General features: G+C 51.2%; 5 protein-coding genes across 5 annotated transcripts; 2 read left to right on the forward strand and 3 right to left on the reverse strand.

The window, feature by feature from the left end:
- Nucleotides 1-4: 4 nt before the first annotated feature.
- On the reverse strand, nt 5-1,344 carry CPAR01_12396 (benzoate 4-monooxygenase cytochrome P450; the record flags this gene model as incomplete). Its single annotated transcript, XM_060496652.1, has 2 exons — nt 5-88; nt 160-1,344. The coding sequence occupies 2 exons, from the start codon at nt 1,342-1,344 to the stop codon at nt 5-7; spliced, it is 1,269 nt and encodes a 422-aa protein (XP_060344185.1).
- A 599-nt stretch (nt 1,345-1,943) lies between these two features.
- Nucleotides 1,944-3,616, reverse strand: CPAR01_12397 (uncharacterized protein; the record flags this gene model as incomplete). Its single annotated transcript, XM_060496653.1, has 2 exons — nt 1,944-2,035; nt 2,101-3,616. 2 exons carry the CDS (start codon nt 3,614-3,616, stop codon nt 1,944-1,946), a joined length of 1,608 nt encoding a protein of 535 aa, XP_060344186.1.
- A 521-nt stretch (nt 3,617-4,137) lies between these two features.
- CPAR01_12398 (uncharacterized protein) lies at nt 4,138-4,824 on the forward strand (the record flags this gene model as incomplete). The annotated part of the gene is made up of 3 exons (XM_060496654.1): nt 4,138-4,167; nt 4,217-4,273; nt 4,336-4,824. The coding sequence occupies 3 exons, from the start codon at nt 4,138-4,140 to the stop codon at nt 4,822-4,824; spliced, it is 576 nt and encodes a 191-aa protein (XP_060344187.1).
- A 1,548-nt stretch (nt 4,825-6,372) lies between these two features.
- Nucleotides 6,373-8,153, forward strand: CPAR01_12399 (uncharacterized protein; the record flags this gene model as incomplete). The annotated part of the gene is made up of 5 exons (XM_060496655.1): nt 6,373-6,758; nt 6,815-6,822; nt 6,899-7,092; nt 7,150-7,275; nt 7,332-8,153. 5 exons carry the CDS (start codon nt 6,373-6,375, stop codon nt 8,151-8,153), a joined length of 1,536 nt encoding a protein of 511 aa, XP_060344188.1.
- An 8,449-nt stretch (nt 8,154-16,602) lies between these two features.
- On the reverse strand, nt 16,603-17,962 carry CPAR01_12400 (uncharacterized protein; the record flags this gene model as incomplete). The annotated part of the gene is made up of 4 exons (XM_060496656.1): nt 16,603-17,558; nt 17,629-17,712; nt 17,766-17,848; nt 17,913-17,962. The coding sequence occupies 4 exons, from the start codon at nt 17,960-17,962 to the stop codon at nt 16,603-16,605; spliced, it is 1,173 nt and encodes a 390-aa protein (XP_060344189.1).
- Between the last annotated feature and the right edge of the window lie 1,116 nt (nt 17,963-19,078).

Consider the following 19,078-nt stretch of genomic DNA (forward strand, 5'->3'; position numbering starts at 1 on the left):
GAAGTCATCGTTCAGGAGCAAAGCTCTCTGGCTCAGCGAAGTTGGAAGTTGATAGACCGGCAGCGGAGTGATGAACCCCAACACGAGTCTTTAACACGTCTCTGTTAGCAAATTTTCAAGCTTGGACGAGGAGAGGGACAAAGACTGTGAAGCACTTACCCCTGGAGGGAGAAACATTCCTTCAATGTACGCTGGTTTTTTTGTGTCTGGAACAATTCTCTCAAGCGAAGTCGGCACGGGTGGATAGAGTCTGAAGGTCTCGTTGAGCACAGCGAGGAGGTAAGGCAGACGTGCCGTAGCATCCGTAAAGTTGATTTCGCCGGGTGACTTAAACGCAGCTCTGACTTCTTCAACTGCTCTTCTGTGTGCATGAGGCGTCGATAAGAGGTAGAAAGTGCAAGCCGTCATCAAAGTGGCCGTGGTATCACTACCGGCGACGAAGAGGGTATTCGAGTTTGTGACAATCTCTTCGATGGAATTAATACTCTTCTCGTCTCTCCCACGGAGCAAACCTTGCATAAAGTCTTTGCGGATGATTTCAGAGTCATTCCCCAATCGCTTGTTTACGGCTTTTCTGGTGTAGTCAAACTGGTCCATAAAACCCTTCTGAACATCCCGCGCTAAAATCGGCAAGACGATCCACGATAGCGGGCCAAGTAGTGTGTTTAGTTCGAAGAGCTTTCTAGCTCGCTCGATAAACATGAGGACAGAGCTTACCACATGATGGAACTCGTTATTGTCGAGACCACCCAAAGACTCTCCGAACGTCAAGTCGCCGATAATGTCGAAGGAAGCGATATGGAACCATCTCCCCATCTCTGTCGGCATTCGGGACTCAGCCACATCTGATAACCTTCGTACGAGCTTATCGACATAGTCGTGAATGATCGGCTCTTGGTCAGCCAGAGACCGTGGCGAAAAAGCGTGGGCTACTCCTCGGCGAATCCGAGCATGGTTGACATCATCGGCGTCGAGGATGTTGGAGTCAGGGTCGAGTTGCTTGGAGGCACTGTACTTTGGAAACTGCCCGTGCCCATGGCCGTAGATAGTCTTCCAGGCCTGGCTTGTCGTAAATGTCACCGCATCTGGCGAATAACGTACAACATTGCCGTATTTCCTGTGAAACTCGCGGATATCTTGGTCGATGGTGCCGAACAGTATCTTGAATTTGGGAATGAATGGGAATATGGTCCATAACTTGGGGCCTGGAATGTGACTCAACCGCGAGAAATACGCTTGATAAATGCCTCGAGCTAGATAAAAGAGCAGGCAAGAACTGAGTGCCACTAAAGCAATGTGAGCCAGCGGCTGAGTTCTCAACAATAAAAAGGAGCTCAAAGCCATTGTAATAATATGGACTGAGCTGCCGGTCTTGGTTAAGTCCACGACTCAATCGACGCCAGGTCCAACGCTGGAACTGAACGTCTTTATGTCCGCAAGGTGCTACCGCAGAAGCCCCCTCTTGACTGACGCCCATAAAGCCGCCATCACATCTGTAACATCATGACTCCACTCCATTACTCAGTTTCTTGGCATATAGCTGTCGCTTGGTAAGATAGCGACGTTATCGCATGATTTGTTCCGTTGCACAACGTCACGTTTGAATCCGCCTCTCCCCCGTAACGGATGTGCCCATCCTTGCTCGACGGCTGCCGGACCAGGGCTGGAAGACACTACGGAACGGTCCGTAGCCTGCAAGTGGCTGATGGATGCTCGCATGGAGGAGACCGCACACCGCATCGGGGTTTCCTCTTGGCCGCGAACCCGATGTGGCACCGCCGAGAAATACAATATGCACGCTGCCGCGCCGTGAAACCGGGAACAACGCCGGGTCGGCGCCGAACTTCCGCAACAGGAAAAAACAGATGGTATATTTCTATGTTCGACTCACGAGCAAGCAAAACCCCGCACAGTTTCCCCTAATAAACACTTTCCATCCCTTCTTACTGGACGGTGAAATCCTGGAGGCCCGTGTTGAGCGAGTCATTGATGCGTCGAGTGTACTCGACGACGCCGCCAAGGAAGTTGAGCATCTCTGCTATGAAGTCAGCGATTTTCCTTGAGTATCGAGCAAAGAGGGGCGGTAGGATGACTTCTTACCTTTAGGCTTCCCTGGAATATTGGTCCCCATGTACTCAGACTTTGTCTGGGGCAGCAGAGTCTCGTCTCCAATACGGTTGACAAGTTCTCGCCACTCTTGCTCAACATCCGGACGAGGGTTAATGTAGCGTTTGCCGTTCTTTCGCAAGTGAACAAGTGTGTCGCGGATCCAACCGCCCTGGAGCTCAGCACACGTAGGTCCGTTGCAGAACGATGTCGGACCTTGAGGCCCGTAGACGAACAGTGCATTGGGGAACCCAGCAGTCATTATTCCAAGGTGCGTCGTTGTGCCCTTCGCCCACTTCTCTTTCAATGACTGCCCATTCTCGCCTTTAATATCGATCGCCAAGATACCTCCCGTCACTGAGTCAAAGCCAGTAGCAAGAATGAGAACGTCAAACTTGTGCAGCTCGCCATCGGCGGTGAAGACACCGTCGGGGACAACCTCCGCGATGGCATTGGCCTTGGTGTCAATCAGAGCCACGTTGTCACGGTTGTAGACCTCGTAGTATCTCTGCTCGAGAGTAGCTCGCTTGGTTCCGAAGTAGTATGGCGGCTTCTCCGGGGCAAGAAGCTCCTGCATCGCGGGCTTATGGACGCGCTCCAGGACCTTGCTGCGCCAGAATTCGTATGCGTGTTGGTTGGCTTCTCTGTTCCGGATGACATCTTGATATGTCCCCAACCAGAAAGATAGTCCGCCCTTTGCCCAAATCTCCTCAAAAAATGCCTGGCGCTCCTTTGCGGTTGTCTCGGCACAAGCCTGAGGATTGAATTCGAAGTCCAGGCCAGCAAAAGTGTTCTTACGAAGCTCGTAAAGCTCCTTGTATGTCTCCTTTTTCTGGTCCTCAATAGAAAGGGGAACTTGTCGCATGGGGAGGGCGTAGGTTGGGCTGCGTTGGAATACTGTCAGGTGTTCAACTTCGGGGGCAATCTCCTGTATGACTTGAAGACCGCTTGAGCCGTTACCGACAACACCAACTCGCTTTCCCTTGAAGTCAATACCCTCTTGAGGCCACTTCGAGGTGTGACATGAGACGCCAGTAAAGGAATCAAGGCCCTTGAAGTCTGGGATGTTTGGTTTCGCAGCGAAGCCAGTACAGAGAATGAAGTATCGGGCGGTCAAGATGGACTTGTCGCCAGTGGTGATGGTCCAGTGGGAACCGATTTTGTCGAAGTCAGCACTGACAACGCGGGTGTTGAACATAACGTCCTTCTTGAGGTGTAGCTTGGACTCGACATGCTGGAAGTAGTTTCGGATCTCTTCTCTTCCGGGATACTTCTCGGACCAGGTCCATGGCCTCCAGATCTCTTCTTCAGAGAACTCATAGAGAGGCACGGGTGTATCGACACGTGCTCCAGCGTAGCAGTTCCAGTACCAGACACCGCCAAGATCGGCTGCGTCGTCGATCACAAGGGTCTTGAATCCAGCCTTTCGGAGTTGGTCAAGGGTGTAACATCCGGCGAAGCCACCACCAACGATGATAGCATCGTATTCGGGAGAGGACAGAGAGCCCATCTTGCTGGGAAGAAATTATAAACAAACTTAAGCCGGAACTCGATAGGGTAGGAAGTCTAGCTAATGAGACCAATAATCATGCAATTGACTGAAAATAGAGATATGAGGAGGAACCGCATGCACCTTTATGATGCAGTTGAAGCATGGCGCCGAATGTGAGAGCTCATCGCCCCACGAGCTCACGTAGGTGCGGGCAAATTTCCGCAGGTTTTTCTGGGTTGGCGGGCCTATTTGGTTCATTTACCTCTGCTCTCTCGACCATCATTGTGTAATTGGCTCTGGCATTTTCCAAGTTCGCAAGGGGTTGCGAAACTTGCGAATGATTGTTCGGACGGACTAATTCATGGCTAGAATTTGTCCGCGACTGCGCGGGCCGCATAGCCAACTGCGGCGATTTTCAGGCTCATAGCGAAGTCTAAATATGGAGATACTGCTCTCTGCCGTAACTTCCTTTCCCACTGATTGCTGAACCGTCCACAGGATAGACACAATATCTTGATTACTCTATAAGCACACTCAACATGAACGATAAGGGCTTTGTCGAAGATGCTGTCAGTATCAACAATTTTCATGCGAGCAGATGAATCTGACTGGTAAAAGAGCAATTATGCCGACGTTCGGAAGCAGATTGACTTTCTCCACATGCCAGCCAGCAAAGTTAGTGATACCATATCATTGCAATTCTATAGACAAGGCCTAGGCTGACCTTTACACTAAAGTATCACAAAGAAGAATTAGCGATAGAAGAGCAAGAAGTTATGGACCAGCTTTACCGTGGCTGGTTGCACTACTGGAACAAGGAGTCGCGCGAAGACTACCACAATGGAATGGTGGGCGCTCGGCGATTCTATGATTTTGATGACATGCTCAGCTACGACATGTTCGGCAACACCATCCGTGGCAGCTTCAAAGAGCACTTTGACTCCATCTTTCCGTATTGGAATGACGGCAACATGGAGTTCAAGGACATTGAAATCACGGCTCTGTCCAAAGAGTATGCCTACTCCACCATGATACAGCATACCTGGGGAACAGCTGGCGGTGTGTCATTTGACACAGCTTTTAGAAGGACGGGAATCGCGCGGAAGAACACAGAGGGGCAGTGGAAGTGGATTCACGAGCATTTGAGCTTCCCCACTGATATGGCCACCAAGGCCGCCGACTTCACCAGCTCGCTGGATCCCTTGAAGGCAACCAAGATGAAGTAAGATTGCATTGGACCACAGCTTCTTTAGACTGGTAGCGTTTGTTTGGGGTCAAGGTGCTATGATAGGACAGGCCATCATGAAAGCTATCTTGTTGGGATACTGGCGGGAAGCGGTGGAGGTTGGCAGGGGGTAGAGAGAGAGAGAGATGGCTAGCGAGAAATTGAGCAGCGGTGGAGATCTAGAGCCTGGCAAGTTCATCCGCGATGGACCGTGATGTACCCAAATTAGTCCGCACTAAGATATCCAGATGGTGCTGTTGAACCCACCTACTCAAATGTTGAAGTCTTCAATGATCTCCTCAAGCATTATGAAGTACACATGTATTCTCACAATGCCTCTGATATTAGCTACTTCGAACAAGCCACTACTGGCATACAGGAAGCTGAAATCATCAAAACCCAGCATCGCGCTTCGTTGACCCGTCTTGAGGCCACATATGAGGTACTTACAGTGGGATGAATGGTCGGCAGAACTTGCATTGGCGTAGTTGATATGCAACATAATATCCACAGGAGTAAAATGTACCATTCTCAGGCTTGAGACAATACAAAGGTCGGCCAAAAATGGGTTTTCCAAGGCACAAGGGCGAAAAGCCAAGTCAGGCACCCACGTCTCAGTGAAGCGCGAACGCCCTTGTGTTAGTGTTGACTGACTGTTCTGCCATTCTAATCTCCAGCTGTCTATTTCATGTGAATAGCTACTGAAGTTGATGTCATGAAGGCGCTCTGTCGCGGCATGTGGGAGCCTCACCTGGTTAGAATGGCGTCTTCTATTTAGGACATGACGTACTTATTTGTGCATTGTGTCTCGGAATTTGTTGAGGGAATCGCGATGTATTATGTGTTGGATAGCGGCCGACTGACGGGTATTCGGAGGGTTTGAGAGTGTAAGACAAGAGACCCAGGAGCGAGACACGCCTAACTCGGAACAAGCACCTAGAGATCTAAGAGGCCAAGGACACGGTTCGATCGACAGCATCTATGCGTGATATCCTGCTTTCAACAAAGTTATGAGAACAGATGCGCTAGCATATGGAGAATGCATTGGGGCTGATGTCTCAATAGGCTGGCGGAGCTGAACGATCCAAGACATCACCAACCCGTAAAGGGTTATAAGTTGAGCGTTCCTGATGGGGCTCATCCCGAAACATATGCCCAGTTCCAGGCTCGTTGCATGAAATCCCTGCAATTGGGTACCGCGTTACGCGCGGCAATAGTTTTATTCGGCCAAGGGGAAGCCAGCTGCGTTATCACAGTTCGCCGATCCACGGATTCTGAACACCCGGGCTGAGACCGATCGGCGATGCGGGGCCGGGTCCGGCAAACGTCCACCGTCCGAAGGAGTTGTCCATCACCACAATCACATGCCTTCTAGTAGGTGAGTAGTTCAGGGAGCGGTCAAGAAACTATCCTATGCTATCGGGTATTTTACTTGTCCTGGACTTATAAGAAGCAGCCATCGTCGTCCCAATTCAACGGTCTCACCAGAACCACTTCACATATCTTTAACCTACTGCAAAAGTCAGAGCTTTTTCTAGCACATCTCATCATGTCCACTTCATATGAAACTCAACCCTCTAGGTTAGCCAAGGTTACCAAAGGAGTTCAGTGGAACTCTTGGTTCATTGGTGCTGCTACAGTACTGGCAGGCCTGACGGCGCAGACCTACTTTGCTCCTGGGCCTGTCCACAAGCCCACCCCTTCGATCGAGTCGTGCCTGAACGACGTCTGTGCAGGAAGGTCAGATTGCGTCCAGTTTCCTAGCCAAAAGAATGCGGGAGAAGCTACGTGGATGGCCCCTTTCAATCTCGGTCGCACAGTCACACCCGCGGCGATCGTCAGACCCAAAGACGCCCAAGAGGTTGCCAACGTTGTAAGATGCGCAGCGAAACATGGAGTTAAAGTCCAGGCGACGGCAGGAAGTCACGGTTGGGGGTGAGTTTGACCATTAACACAGAGATCAAGGATTCTGTTACTAACTTCAATGGCAGCAACTATGGTTCGCTATTCCCATGCCTTGTCTATTGCTGCGCGCTGAGAAAACAAAGTACACCGATTGCTAACTGCGTTGCAAGGCCTTGGAGGCGAAGACGGTGCCGTATCAGTAGATATGGAACACTTCCAATATACGCAAGATTCCAGCTCAAACAACATCATAGTTGGTGGCGGTACGAGACTAGGTCAAATCGATAAGCACCTGGGCACTTCCCAGCGAGCGATTCCTCATGGAATGTGCCCCGGCGTCGGCATCGGAGGCCACGCTACCGTTGTAAGTAATTCAAGCAGATCAAGCTCTCCCAGACGAACATTGACAAATTGTGTTCAGGGCGGGATTGGTCCAATGACCCGTATGTGGGGTACAACCCTGGATCATGTAGTTGAAGTCGAGGTTGTCACGGCAAACTCGACAGTTGTACGCGCGAGCTCCGAGGAGAACTCGGACTTGTTCTTCGTAAGTTCCTCCCAAAATTGATGCTACATGCTCCAATTACTGATATATTTCTCCAGGCTGTGAAAGGAGCTGGTGCAGGATTTGGTATCGTCACCGAATTCGTCATGAGTACTCATCCGGCGCCATCAAATGTTATTCACCTTAGCCAAAGTCATTCGTATAGCCACCCAGCGGAGGCTGCCAATGTCCTGCATACCTGGCAATCTGTTGCCACGGACCCTGCCCTCGACAACCGCTTCAGTACAGAAATGATCTTCAGTCCGTCGGGTGCTCGCATTTCTTCTACCTGGGTCGGCTCAGAGGCAGAGCTTGAGCAGAGTGGTATTCTCAGCCGCATTCAAATTGCTGATGTCCCTATCACAACTCGTCAAGAGACCTGGGAGAGTTCTCTTGCTCACCTCGCTGCCGAAGAAGCTCTCCATACGGCTTCCATCCCGAACAAGCTTTACTCGAAGAGTTTGGGCTTGAGCAGCAGTGACGTCCTTTCCAGGATAGAGATCGCCCGTATTCTTGACAGTCTGCCAGCTGAGCTCATGGAAGACAACTGGTCTATCAAGTTCCAGGCTGCTGGTGGTGCTGTTGCAGAGGTTCCCGTTGGCAGTACATCCTATGCTCACAGAGACAAGGTCATGTTCTATCAATCATACGCCCCGGATGCTTCGAAGACGACCCGCACCATTCTTGAAGATTTTCACAGGAAGCTGATGAACGCCCTTCCTGAGGCCACTGGTACCTACCCAGGGTTTGTGGACACGGATCTTAGGGATGCTCAGAAGTCATATTGGGGGTCGAGTCTTGCTGCTCTGGAAGATATCAAGACACACTGGGATCCCAAGGATATTTTCCACAACCCCCAGAGCGTCTCTGCTCATACTTGAAAGCCCAAATTATTATTTGCTTTGAGTACCTATAACGGTCACAGGGGCGTTGCATGCTCGGGATTTATTTCACTTTGGGAGGTAATCTTCATAGTTACATGTATTAGCAGTCCTGAAACGACTACTAGCTATTCGAATGGGCAACAAAACCAGCATCTATAACCAGTCTTATTACCTTATGACTATTGTGACTATACGTAAAAGCCATGGTCTGACCTAATTGAGTTTGACATGTTCTCATTCTAAAGGTACTTGTCGTGGAACTTTGTGAGATCGCCTCGGCAGCAAGGGGAACGTGAAGCTATTCACAAGTTGATGCGTACTCCTTCGAAACCAATATGCCAGGATTGCCTGGGCAATGATCATTGCTGCCAACACTTTTGCCACCATATTTCACGGCGTATGTATTCCAAACATCAACTTCATCCTTGTGAGCCTTCGGCACAGTGCCGAACGTATCCTTGTCCATGCGAATCACCTCGAAAGACTCTCTTGCAATCAAAAGGTCCGGTTTGACAACCTCTGTGTCTGTTGATTCCCAACGCCACGGCTGGGCAATCCGGACGACGGGAAGACGATCCCTACTGCAGAGGCTGAGCCTCCCAAAAAGAGCGACCTTGGCGTCCCATTGCACGTGCAGTTCTCATAACGGTTTCCTGTCAACCAACCGTCAAGCTAGCATTGCAGGCCGAAAGGTTGGCTTTGACCATCGGCGGGCCGGAGCCCATACCTCGGGCTTGGGCCACTAACACGGCAAGAAAGTCTAGAAGCCAGGTCTATCCATAGCTAGTGGCTAATTTGATATAAATATCAGACTTGAACTATGGGTGTCAGATGAGGTCAACACCATAACCGACCGGGGCTATTGCACAAGGTGAACCCTTGGCCACAGTGAACACGTCCTTTCGTATCACCTAGCGGAAGTGATTAACCGGCGTGCAGGGTAAGCGTCAAATGCTATGCGCGGCAAAGGTGCATCTAAGCGACAGACCAGGGACAGGAAGTATCGTGTCCCGGCCGAGGCCACCGACTCTCATGTTCACAGTGTAACGCATAATCGCGGAAAGTCTTTCGCGGCATCGGGTCCAGACCCCGACATTGGCGAGATGGGCGTCAACACCAAGGTGGTTGGGGCCTGCGGCAGGCAAACCGCCCGCGCGCGGGGGAGGAGAGCGGGGGGTGTCGAAAGAAATGAGACGCAAATGTCAAAAGAACCCGGCCTTTCGGTGGTCAAGGCCTCAGAGTCTGGGTCGAACTAGCTAGGTAGGCAGATGAGGGTTGACAGATGTCCCGTGCGATGCATGCTCGCAACTGGATCGGCGCCATGAATGCCACCGAAATGAGCAGGTCTTTTCCCACGGCTCTGGGGTTGTTCCCCTGAAAGCTTCATGTCACCATCTGCTGATGTTTGGACTGTGCCAAGTAACGTCTTGCCCCTACCATCTATTACATACATGTCAATGACCATTTGAGAGAAGCGGCCTGTCTTTTCGAAAGGACCACTATGGAGCCAAGGGCAGAGTTTGCCGTCGCGCCGTAAGGCCCGTTGGGAATCGGCCCTGCTTCTAGCGTAATGTTTCAAGCCTCGGAATCGCAGTCCCGGCAAGGCCCTACCAACTTCCCCAGGCACCCCAGTCGTCTCGATCCGCACACACCCATGACGATCCGGCGGCGGCATCCATCACCAGTCTAACTGCCAGTTGGGGTAAATGGGAAAGTGGGCGAGCGGGGGATAGGGGAGGTGAGGGGTTACATAGTATGAATGGCACATCAGTCTTGAGGTGTCTGAGCGACCGCTGATGCGAGACGGGAAAGAGAAGCAAGGCGTCGGGAATAACGATGATGGAGGACGGTATAGTTGCGGTGAATATAGCCGTATGAAGGGTAAGGGCAGTTGGGCATTGTCCTCATATGGAACGAGGGAGGCCAGGATCGGGGCTGGACAACCCCAATCTGGAGCTTTCCGCCACTCCTCCGCCAATATAGGTGATCATCCTGCTGTCTGACGGTCGCCTACTACCTGATCCGATCATTGCCCAGTTCTCGTGCAGATGCCGCCTTCAGCGAGCTCTCCACCATAAAAGAAATTTCTGTTCTCCAGCCACTCCCGCCGTAGGGTGCGTTGTGAAATCCTTAGTACGGTGCGGCCTGGAGGCGAGGCGAGCCCGCTCGTTGCGGGATCACTAGGGGAGTGAGCCAGCAGTCTGGCGCCCGTCTGCACCGTCTGGGGTTAGCTGATGGATAGCTTACCAACTTGCATATGCTTATCTCTGCATGTCGCTAAAGCATTCCGGCTGTGATGCCTGTTCATTGCCGTTGCAAGAGGTGCCACCTTGTGCCTACACATTGCCGTGAGGACTTTTGGTCTAGGTCAAGTCGTATGTACCATATACATCTGGTGCCCCGGCGGTAGTGTGTATGCAGCTTGAAAATGACTGTGGAGGCTGGCTGGACAGACGAGGAACCCATGTCTGGCTTGCATCGGACAATGGCATCAGGGCGATCATCTGGATGATGCCGAGCATAGAATATGTAGGATCTCGTCGCGCAATAGAGTAGCCAGGGGTTCAAGGCCAGAAAGACGAAAAAAAGCAAATATTCGTACGATGGAGAGACCGATGATGAACGGCGCCAGGGGCTTGGCGGGCGAGCCCGAACGAGGCCTACCAAATGCCTCGTAGATTCTGTTAGATTGTTCTACCCGCCAGCCATGCTAGCCATGAGCATACTTCAGTGAAGTTCGGTCTTGGCTCGGGAGTGCCAGCAAAGTCAATTGAGCTCAGACCAGGGGATCGGAACGTCTCTGAAAGGCTGAAGGAGTATTTTCGTATCTACGGATGGAGATGCGAGGTCTGTGTTGCGGGCGTGGGCGAACCGTAAAGCAGGGCGCCGTTGTCGAGTTACGGCGTACGGCCCGAACGTGCGAGAATCAGAACAAGTATAACCAGCTCCTGGGAGGTGCAGCGAACGAGCGCACCGTTCGTCAAAGCTGAGTTTCTCCAGCCCTGCCGGCGGAAAACTTGAGACTGTCGCATCTGCCCGCGATGCGGTTAAAAAGTGCCATCTGGTATCGAGACGCTTGGAGATGGGATGAAAATCATGTAGCCCCCAAGATCGACATCCACAAAGGCAGGACATAGGCTTCAATCATCTTGAGTAACAGGGAGCGGCGGGCGTTCGACGAGTTGCCGACAAGCAACTTAATTTGGCAATTATCTCCTCCCAAGATGTCCAGTTTGGAAATCTCTGAGCCTAATTGAGAATTCGTCAAATGCCGGATTATCAATCCGGACATCTGTCCGCTCGGGATGGCCGAATTGGAAAACCTCCGACGGCAGACAAGTTTTCGAACCACCGGAGGCCAAAAAGTGTCTATACGAGTTGCGAGGACCCCGAACGCTTTTTCGCTGAGTTCCTGTATCTTTTCCGAAGTTCTTTAGCATGGGATGCTTGTTGAGACCTTAAACCGACTGCAATCTTCCTTCCGGTGGGAGAGTTCCGAATGTAGCTCAGCCCAGGCACCGTTGATGTGGGGTTTCAAGGCCGAGGAAGTCCGGTCCATCACTGGGTTCTCTCGCTTGAAATTCCGACCTTTCGCGTGTCACACTATGCGATTTTCTCAAACTTTTTCTCTCTATGACGGCTAAAGATTCTCGCTCCAAATGGAATGTGGCTGGAGTCCCGAACACGATGGTTGCTGTGCCAACATTGGACATTTCGGAATACCTAGTATCCGGAACTGCTGGATTAACTTTCCCGCGGCTATTTTTGAGGCTCTTTGAGAGAACTCTCTATTGCAATTCCGGCCGGCAAAACTCTTCCGCAATGGTCTGTGTCGTCGTAACATGCCATGTGTGATCGTCCGGCTTGTTGCATCCAAGTCCATGCGCTTCTTGTATGAATCATTACCTGTGCTTTTTGAATGCCACCTAAGATCTAGAGGTTGATCGGGGTAGGTGCACAATGCACCTCAACCAGGTGATGGAGAAAAGTATTTGATTGACTACAATATGATCTTTGAGGGCCTCTTGGCATCGCTGATATGTCTGAATGTTTGACTTTAGGCAAAATTGATAGATGCAGATGTGTATTTTGACCTACCTAAAGTGCTCTTTGGGTAAGGTAGGCCGTCAAAAGAGTGGCCAGACGCCTTGGCCATGTTCCTGTCTATCAGTAGGGCTCGGCAGAAATTGAGTGCGCATAATGCGATATCACCAATACCGAATATGATGGCATCGCACAATCATTCGTAGTTCCTCTTTCTGCGAAATACCTAGTCAACGTGAAGTTAACTCTGCTAAATGTTACATCAGCCGTGCTAATCGTAAACAAGGGTGCTGGATATACCCTCCAAACTCAAGCTGCTGGAAATTGGCAAGTTCTCAAACCTAAAAACACCCAAGCTTCCATAAATGGTTTGAGGTGTGTCGAACAGTGTTTCCATTCTCATATCTCCCGACCTTGAATCGGAAGCGTGTTCATGCCGTACTGGCAGCCCTGGCTGACTGGCCTCGTGACATTAGTGTCCGGTGCAGCAATCCCAGCCAATACCGTAATTGCAAAGTATAGTCACACATCGTCAAGTCTCTGTTCTTTGGGCAGTTCTTTTCATTGTGCCTACCCGATCTATGCGAAGACTGATGTCAAGAGGCCTCTGCGCGTATGATCGTCCGGATGCTTCCTTTGAAATCCATGCATGTAGTACTCCCGAGATCCGAGGTGACAATCTGGGCGGCAGGGGGTACATGAGATTGAAATTCGGACGGAAACCAGCAAGCTCGGGTGGCTGATGTTTGCCATGCTCGCTGTGCGACTCGCAACTCCAACAGGTTGTTCACCTTACCCTCATCTCCGTGCAACTAGATGCGACCTCTAAGAACGTTCATTGAGCCAACGATGTGGCGATCACGGGCAAAGTCCTCTACTTTTTGGGCATCCTTCTTCTTCGGTCTCGGGCAGCTAAATTTAGAATGTGTTGATGAAATCAAGCTCAGCCTTCTCACACTGGAAGTTTCCTCCATCTATGCATGTCCTTCCAAGTGATCTAGGTTGATGTAAACTTCTTCACTAGAGCCTATGCAGCAAAGCGTCAATACTCCAGAAGAGATGACGCAGCGGTTCATTGATGTATGATCGACCGGATCTTGGCCCTCAGCATTCTAGTACCTCGAAACGCACGTCATGGCCGGTCGATATCCCATACGATGATGGAGCGTTCATCTGGACATGAGACGAATAAACGGTGAGGGGTAGTCGAGACGCCTGGCACACGGCATGGATAGTACTCAAATCGCACATGCACCAAGGGCCTCCCAAGCACCGGATTTTCCGAGACGCCCTGCTCAGAATGCAATGCCATAGAAAAGCCAATCCTATAAAAGTTGCAGACTTCCAGACGTGAGGCGCAGGGTGTCAGGATATTTGCGTGATCACCACACTTCCTAGCTGCAGATCACGGGTGAACGAGGTGGTGGTGGGTAGGGTGAAGTTTGTGAGCGGGCATGGATGCAGGCCTCACATCCCGGAGTTCGGATACAGTCTCAGTGAAGAAATCGGGGAAGGGGGGGGGGGGGAAATTCGGTACGTCGGATCACGAAAGAGCCGCATAAAGGTCCCGAGTGTGATGTGTCGACCAGGTGGTGATTGATCGTCATGATCTCCTGTCGGGATGAGGCGGCTGCGCCCTCCGGCCCGGGTTTGCAGCTTGGATCATGGGACGACGGCCGAGTGACAGAAATCAGCGGTGTTTTGTTGCTGTCGCCAAGTCGGATCGTGGCAGTAAGAATGCCCCTGACCTGAAGCTTTGGAATGGCCTGCTATGAGACATTGATGAGATACCGCAGTAGGTAGATAGAAATCGTCATGTTGAGGTTGAAGTTGAGTTGGTGGTGTGGAGAGTGAGAGTGAGACGAAGTGCCGGGAACTTGGGCAGCATGTGTTACAGATTCTCGCTCCCCGCACACAGGGACCCCGCGGCCTGTCAGACGCAGCCCCGCGCCGCCCCTCCATTCTGCGGGGAGGGAGTAGCTGTCAACTGCCCGCATCACCGCAGAACCTCGCCAGTTGACTTCATCTCACGATGCTCCATTCATAGTGAAAGGTTCAAACGCCCGTAACTTGTCATTTTTTTTTTGAGTTGGCGCGCTGATCCTGCCGCATCATCATTCCCGTGGCTCACTCGAACACGTCTCATCTTAGCCTCACAGGCTAAGGCGCTGTGATGTGCCTGACATTTACATGGCACACGTGCGCGCCAACGCCACAACCAAGTTAAACTGCCACACGGCTCACGATGAACACCAGGACTCTGGTTAACCCGCAGTGAGCTCGAACTCAAAGATAGCTCAAGACCAAAAGATGCGGCATCCATCACACTCGTAGGACCGATCGTCTGGTTGCGCTCACCGTGGACTGTGTACACATGGCGGCAATTGACTTTGGCGTCGTACCTTAGCCTCATAGGGCTGGATTTAGATGAACCCATCGCATGAATGCTGCCGGGTAAAGATGCTTCCAAACTTTGTGTTCACCTTGTTTGAACCTCACGATGGGTTTTCCTTTCAAACTAGCAGTGAATTGTGACCGAGCTCTACTGAAAACTCGATTCACATAAACTCATACTGATCCTCCACCTTCAGGGAAGAACCTCGGTCACACGTGAGCAATCACGTTCATGGTTGAAAATCTTTTCACCCGCCCGAGCCATGTCGCTGAGCCGAGACCGAGGCAATGGCGTTCTTTAGACGAACGGAATAATTGCGCGGATTCCGTGGGCCAATTCGTCACTCGATGCTCATGCTTAATGTTACGTTACTCAATCGAACGTCAATGCTTTTCTTTACGTTACTCAATACTCCTAAGGTAGAATGTCAATGTCCCTGTTACGAAATAATGTCGTTCAGAGTCTGAGGCATTTCAAGGCCCATGAACAGAATTTTCAACACCCATCCGATATCTACTACCTTACCACCTTACTAGCACCGCGCCTCATGTACCTTACCTTACGTGAAACCCCCAATCCGTCAGCCCCAAAAACCACAGAACCAAGACAAAACCGTGCCCCCACGAAGCAAACCGCGGGATATATCACTCATCAACCCTTCATTCACTTAGCCAATCCCACACAGACTAGTATCAATCCGTCGAAATCTGCTCATACGAATGGATCCATCCCTCATTGACATGTCCACATTCCCCAGCATACCTGTAGGCACCAAGCGTAAGGTAAGGCACACCGTGATGGGGCCCTCCCCTTCCCCCCCTAAGGCCCCACAACCCCAACACCCGGCCGGGCGCCCGGCCCTCCGAAATGCCGCCGGACAAGCCTTACGGGGACGCACTGCGGTACCTGCGCCGCAGCAGCCAGTGAGTACCTAAGTTACCTTACACCCCAGTGAAGCAAAACCATGACACACCAACACACACACACCACTTACACCAGACGCGATGCACCCTCGCCGATATCCGAAACGGCATCTTCCGACAACAAGACATGCTCCGTACTCCGTACACACATACGTTGAGCACATACCTACCTTGGTCCGGATACGCCAGAGTCCTGACACATTTTGACACCTCCCTTGAATGCTTGGCGCTTGATAGCTTGGCAACACTAACCCCTCCCTCCCTTTCTAGTCCCTGAAAGGCTGAAAGGCTGAGGGCCTGAACTCCAATCAACTCTCTTCATGCCCTATCCTGACATCGCCCTGCCTCCTTTACACCCCCTGACTACCTGACTTATGTTGTTGTCTATCGTACCTTACCTTGACTTGTCTTGTTTCAAGTAGCACCAGTGCGGGGTTCGCGGTCTCTTCCTGTCTGCCTGCTAGGTACCAACGTCTATTCATCGCGCATCGCAAGCAAATTTGTGACGGGCAAGGGTCTGGTCCAATACACTTGGAAAGTCTAATAGCGCGCTCCGTAGGTATTCGGCCTAATGGCGCAAGGATTCCTGACGGAGGGCCGCTCCGTCGAGAAACCAGGGCCCTGGGTTCTTCGCTACCTTACGCCTCTGCCAATGGTTTAGTTGCCTAGTTTTGATATTCCTGCACTTGAGAGAACTAGCCAGCACGCCATGCAAGGTATGGAAGGAAATATTTGTTATTGCTACGGACAAAGTCTAAAGTGATGACTTGCTTGAGATTTCATGCCACTCTATGCTTCCGCTGCGCCACTGTGCTACCAACCAATGCCCGTTGAAATAATCCCAAGGGTATCTTATTTTCTGTTGAAGCCTTCGAAACCACCAACGCCGGATCGACCCATTGTCAACAACTGTTCCTGGTGTTATGCAATGTCGCTTGAAGTAATACCGTCTCTAGACACCCCCCGTCAATGTGCACCAAGCCAAATAAGAAACCAAAATCACCACCATATTGATGTTCCCGCTCAGGTCTCATGTTGAAAGCGGTTGAGCTCTTGCTCTTCACCTGTCCATAGCTCTGGTATCTTAGCTGTGGCCGTGACCATGCCCATGACTGTTAATCCTACTATCCGGGTCTCTCTCCCAATATTGCTCAGTCTTGTAAGGCTGATGAGACTGCGGGAAAAAAGTGTCCCCCAAGCTGTTTTGAGTTGCCGTATAATCGTAGAGGCCTGCGTCGAGCCGATAGTATGAAGGCGTCACCAAGTCTGGGCTCTGCGTAGGTGAAGTAGAGGGAAGCGAAGCAACCGACAGCCCAGAAGATGGCGTTGGTGGCGGATACACTGACGAATGCGGCAACTGCATGCCCATTATCCCTGGCATGGAATGTGCCATCAAAGGCTGTGGATGCGCGTAGCTGACCGCCTGGACTTGGTGCCGACTCGTCTGTTGCATTATTGTCCCGGCAGATGCTTGTGCGCTTCCGTGAGAAGACGATGCCGGACTTGGAACTCCCGTCGCGGAGCCTTGGTGGGAGAAGCCTTGCTGTTGTGCGAGATCTTTCGAGCGCTGGGCTTGCTGGGCTAGTTGAGCCATGCCCTGGCGTTGCCGGACGCTGCGCATTTGCTCAGAGTCCATGCCGTATTGGAACTGTCGTTTGCGATTCTTGACAACTTGCGAATCTTTTCGAATCCGCAATCGACAACCTTGATCGCTGAGATGACGGGTCAAATCCGTTGAGGAACTCATTCCAGGGTAGGACCGCGCCGTATGAACTTGGAAGCCGTGGGATTCCATCTCTGTCATGAAATACACCTCGCCGCCCTTCATGTTGTACAGCGCAAATCTCAGCTTGAAAAAGCCCTCCATCTTGACAGAGAGGTCGGGAAAAACGAAGTAGCCTTCGTCCTGGCCATCGATACTCTTGTACTTTTGCAGGGAGGATACTGTCGATCCCACCAAGCCTTTTGCACAGGTTTCGGGATCCATTTTGGTTTTCTTATCACCGGGCTTGAGGTAGACTTGGACGAACAAGCTAGGGCCTATTGCACGGTTAGCGTCCCACAAGCTTAGGTCGCAAACAGGGCTCAGGAGGATGATTTCGCAGCTTACTAGACAGAATGAAGTTTGCGTAATTCTGATTGTGACTTCTGAGGTCGATTTTGAGAATCGGTGGAGGGTCAATAGGTTTACGATCTGTGAAGTTACATTAGGTACACATCGAGTAGCATTGTCGGCCGCAGACGAACCTTTCTCTTTACCAGTTGCTATTTTGGCGTGTTGCGGCGCTTGAACAATCACCAGACGCAACGAGTCCCTATCCCTCATTATGCTGAGACTTGTCAGCTTCTACCCAAACTTCTCCCATCCATCATGGTGTTGAGCCTTAGACATACTCTTGGGGGTCGGGAGCCGGCCCCGTGTGCCAACTAGACTGGTACGACATTTGTCGTCGTGTTCAATTGGTATGATTCGGATGACAACGTAATGTGCTGTGAGGTGTCCCGTGGTTCGTTGTTACTTGGTAAGAAAAGAAATAGTTGGTCTGTTATGTTCAAAATATCCTGACACGTCGGAGATAGGGGCAGTTCGTTCGATGTTGGATCAGTGTAGCAGGGTAGGTTTGATACCCGGAAAGCTGGTCTGCCGTGGCGACGAGAGACTTTTGTATCTCCGAAATGGGCGGCGCGGTAAGAAAGACGATATTTGATTATTCGAGTGCGAGGAGCCGTTGATGATGGATACGGGTGGGCGAGGCTTATCTGATACGATACGTGACAGCGACAAGTGATGGAAGAAGTACAAGTGGTGGAAGGAGGAGATTTAATGCGACAAAGAAGTTGACGGTTGCTGAACCCCTGCCAGATGATGGTAGCGCGAAGTAGTGTACTCCGTACAGTACCAGGCGCAGATCCCTCGAGGTGGGACACAGGACAGCAGCAGGGAAGACTGATCGGAATGTTCCTGTGCGGAGAGGCAACAAGAGGAGAGTTGGAGGGTAGGAAGCAATAGTAGTGCCAGTGTATCCAAGAAAGCGGCTCTTTTCTACTTTCTAAGTGGTCAGTGGCAACGGCCTTTCTCTCAGCATACCCACACAGATACAGCATGTGTTGGCGATATAGACAGGGTCTGGCCTACCTATGGCAAAGCAAGCTACACCCGTCCCTCTCAGTTGAGGAGCACAGTGGTACGTCGACAGCGCCGTGGCAGAAATGGACAACTCGAGGTCTACGAGTAGCGCGGAGCGGGCGCACGAATCGTTGCGCGTATACTTGTCCGAGTTTGCTACAACCACCAAAACGCAACCTAAGCCTTCTTTATCTTGAAATTGCTGATTATGAAATCAAAAGTCGAGTGTCGAGTAAGGATGGCTTTGCTGCGAAGAGTAAGAGATGGGAATGAGGGCAGAAGGCTTCGGGAGAGTATCCGAGATGATATGCCGTTGAACCTGATGTGGTAGATAGATGGTTGATGAAAATGCAACTAGGAGGTAAAGCAGTGATCTTGATATAAAGTCAGGCAGGCCAACTAGGTCTCAATGGCCCTGGAAGCTGTTGTCAGG

This window comes from Colletotrichum paranaense, assembly GCF_030867605.1.
Source record: "Colletotrichum paranaense strain IMI 384185 chromosome Unknown Scaffold_11.1, whole genome shotgun sequence".
NCBI classification, from domain to species: domain Eukaryota; kingdom Fungi; phylum Ascomycota; class Sordariomycetes; order Glomerellales; family Glomerellaceae; genus Colletotrichum; species Colletotrichum paranaense.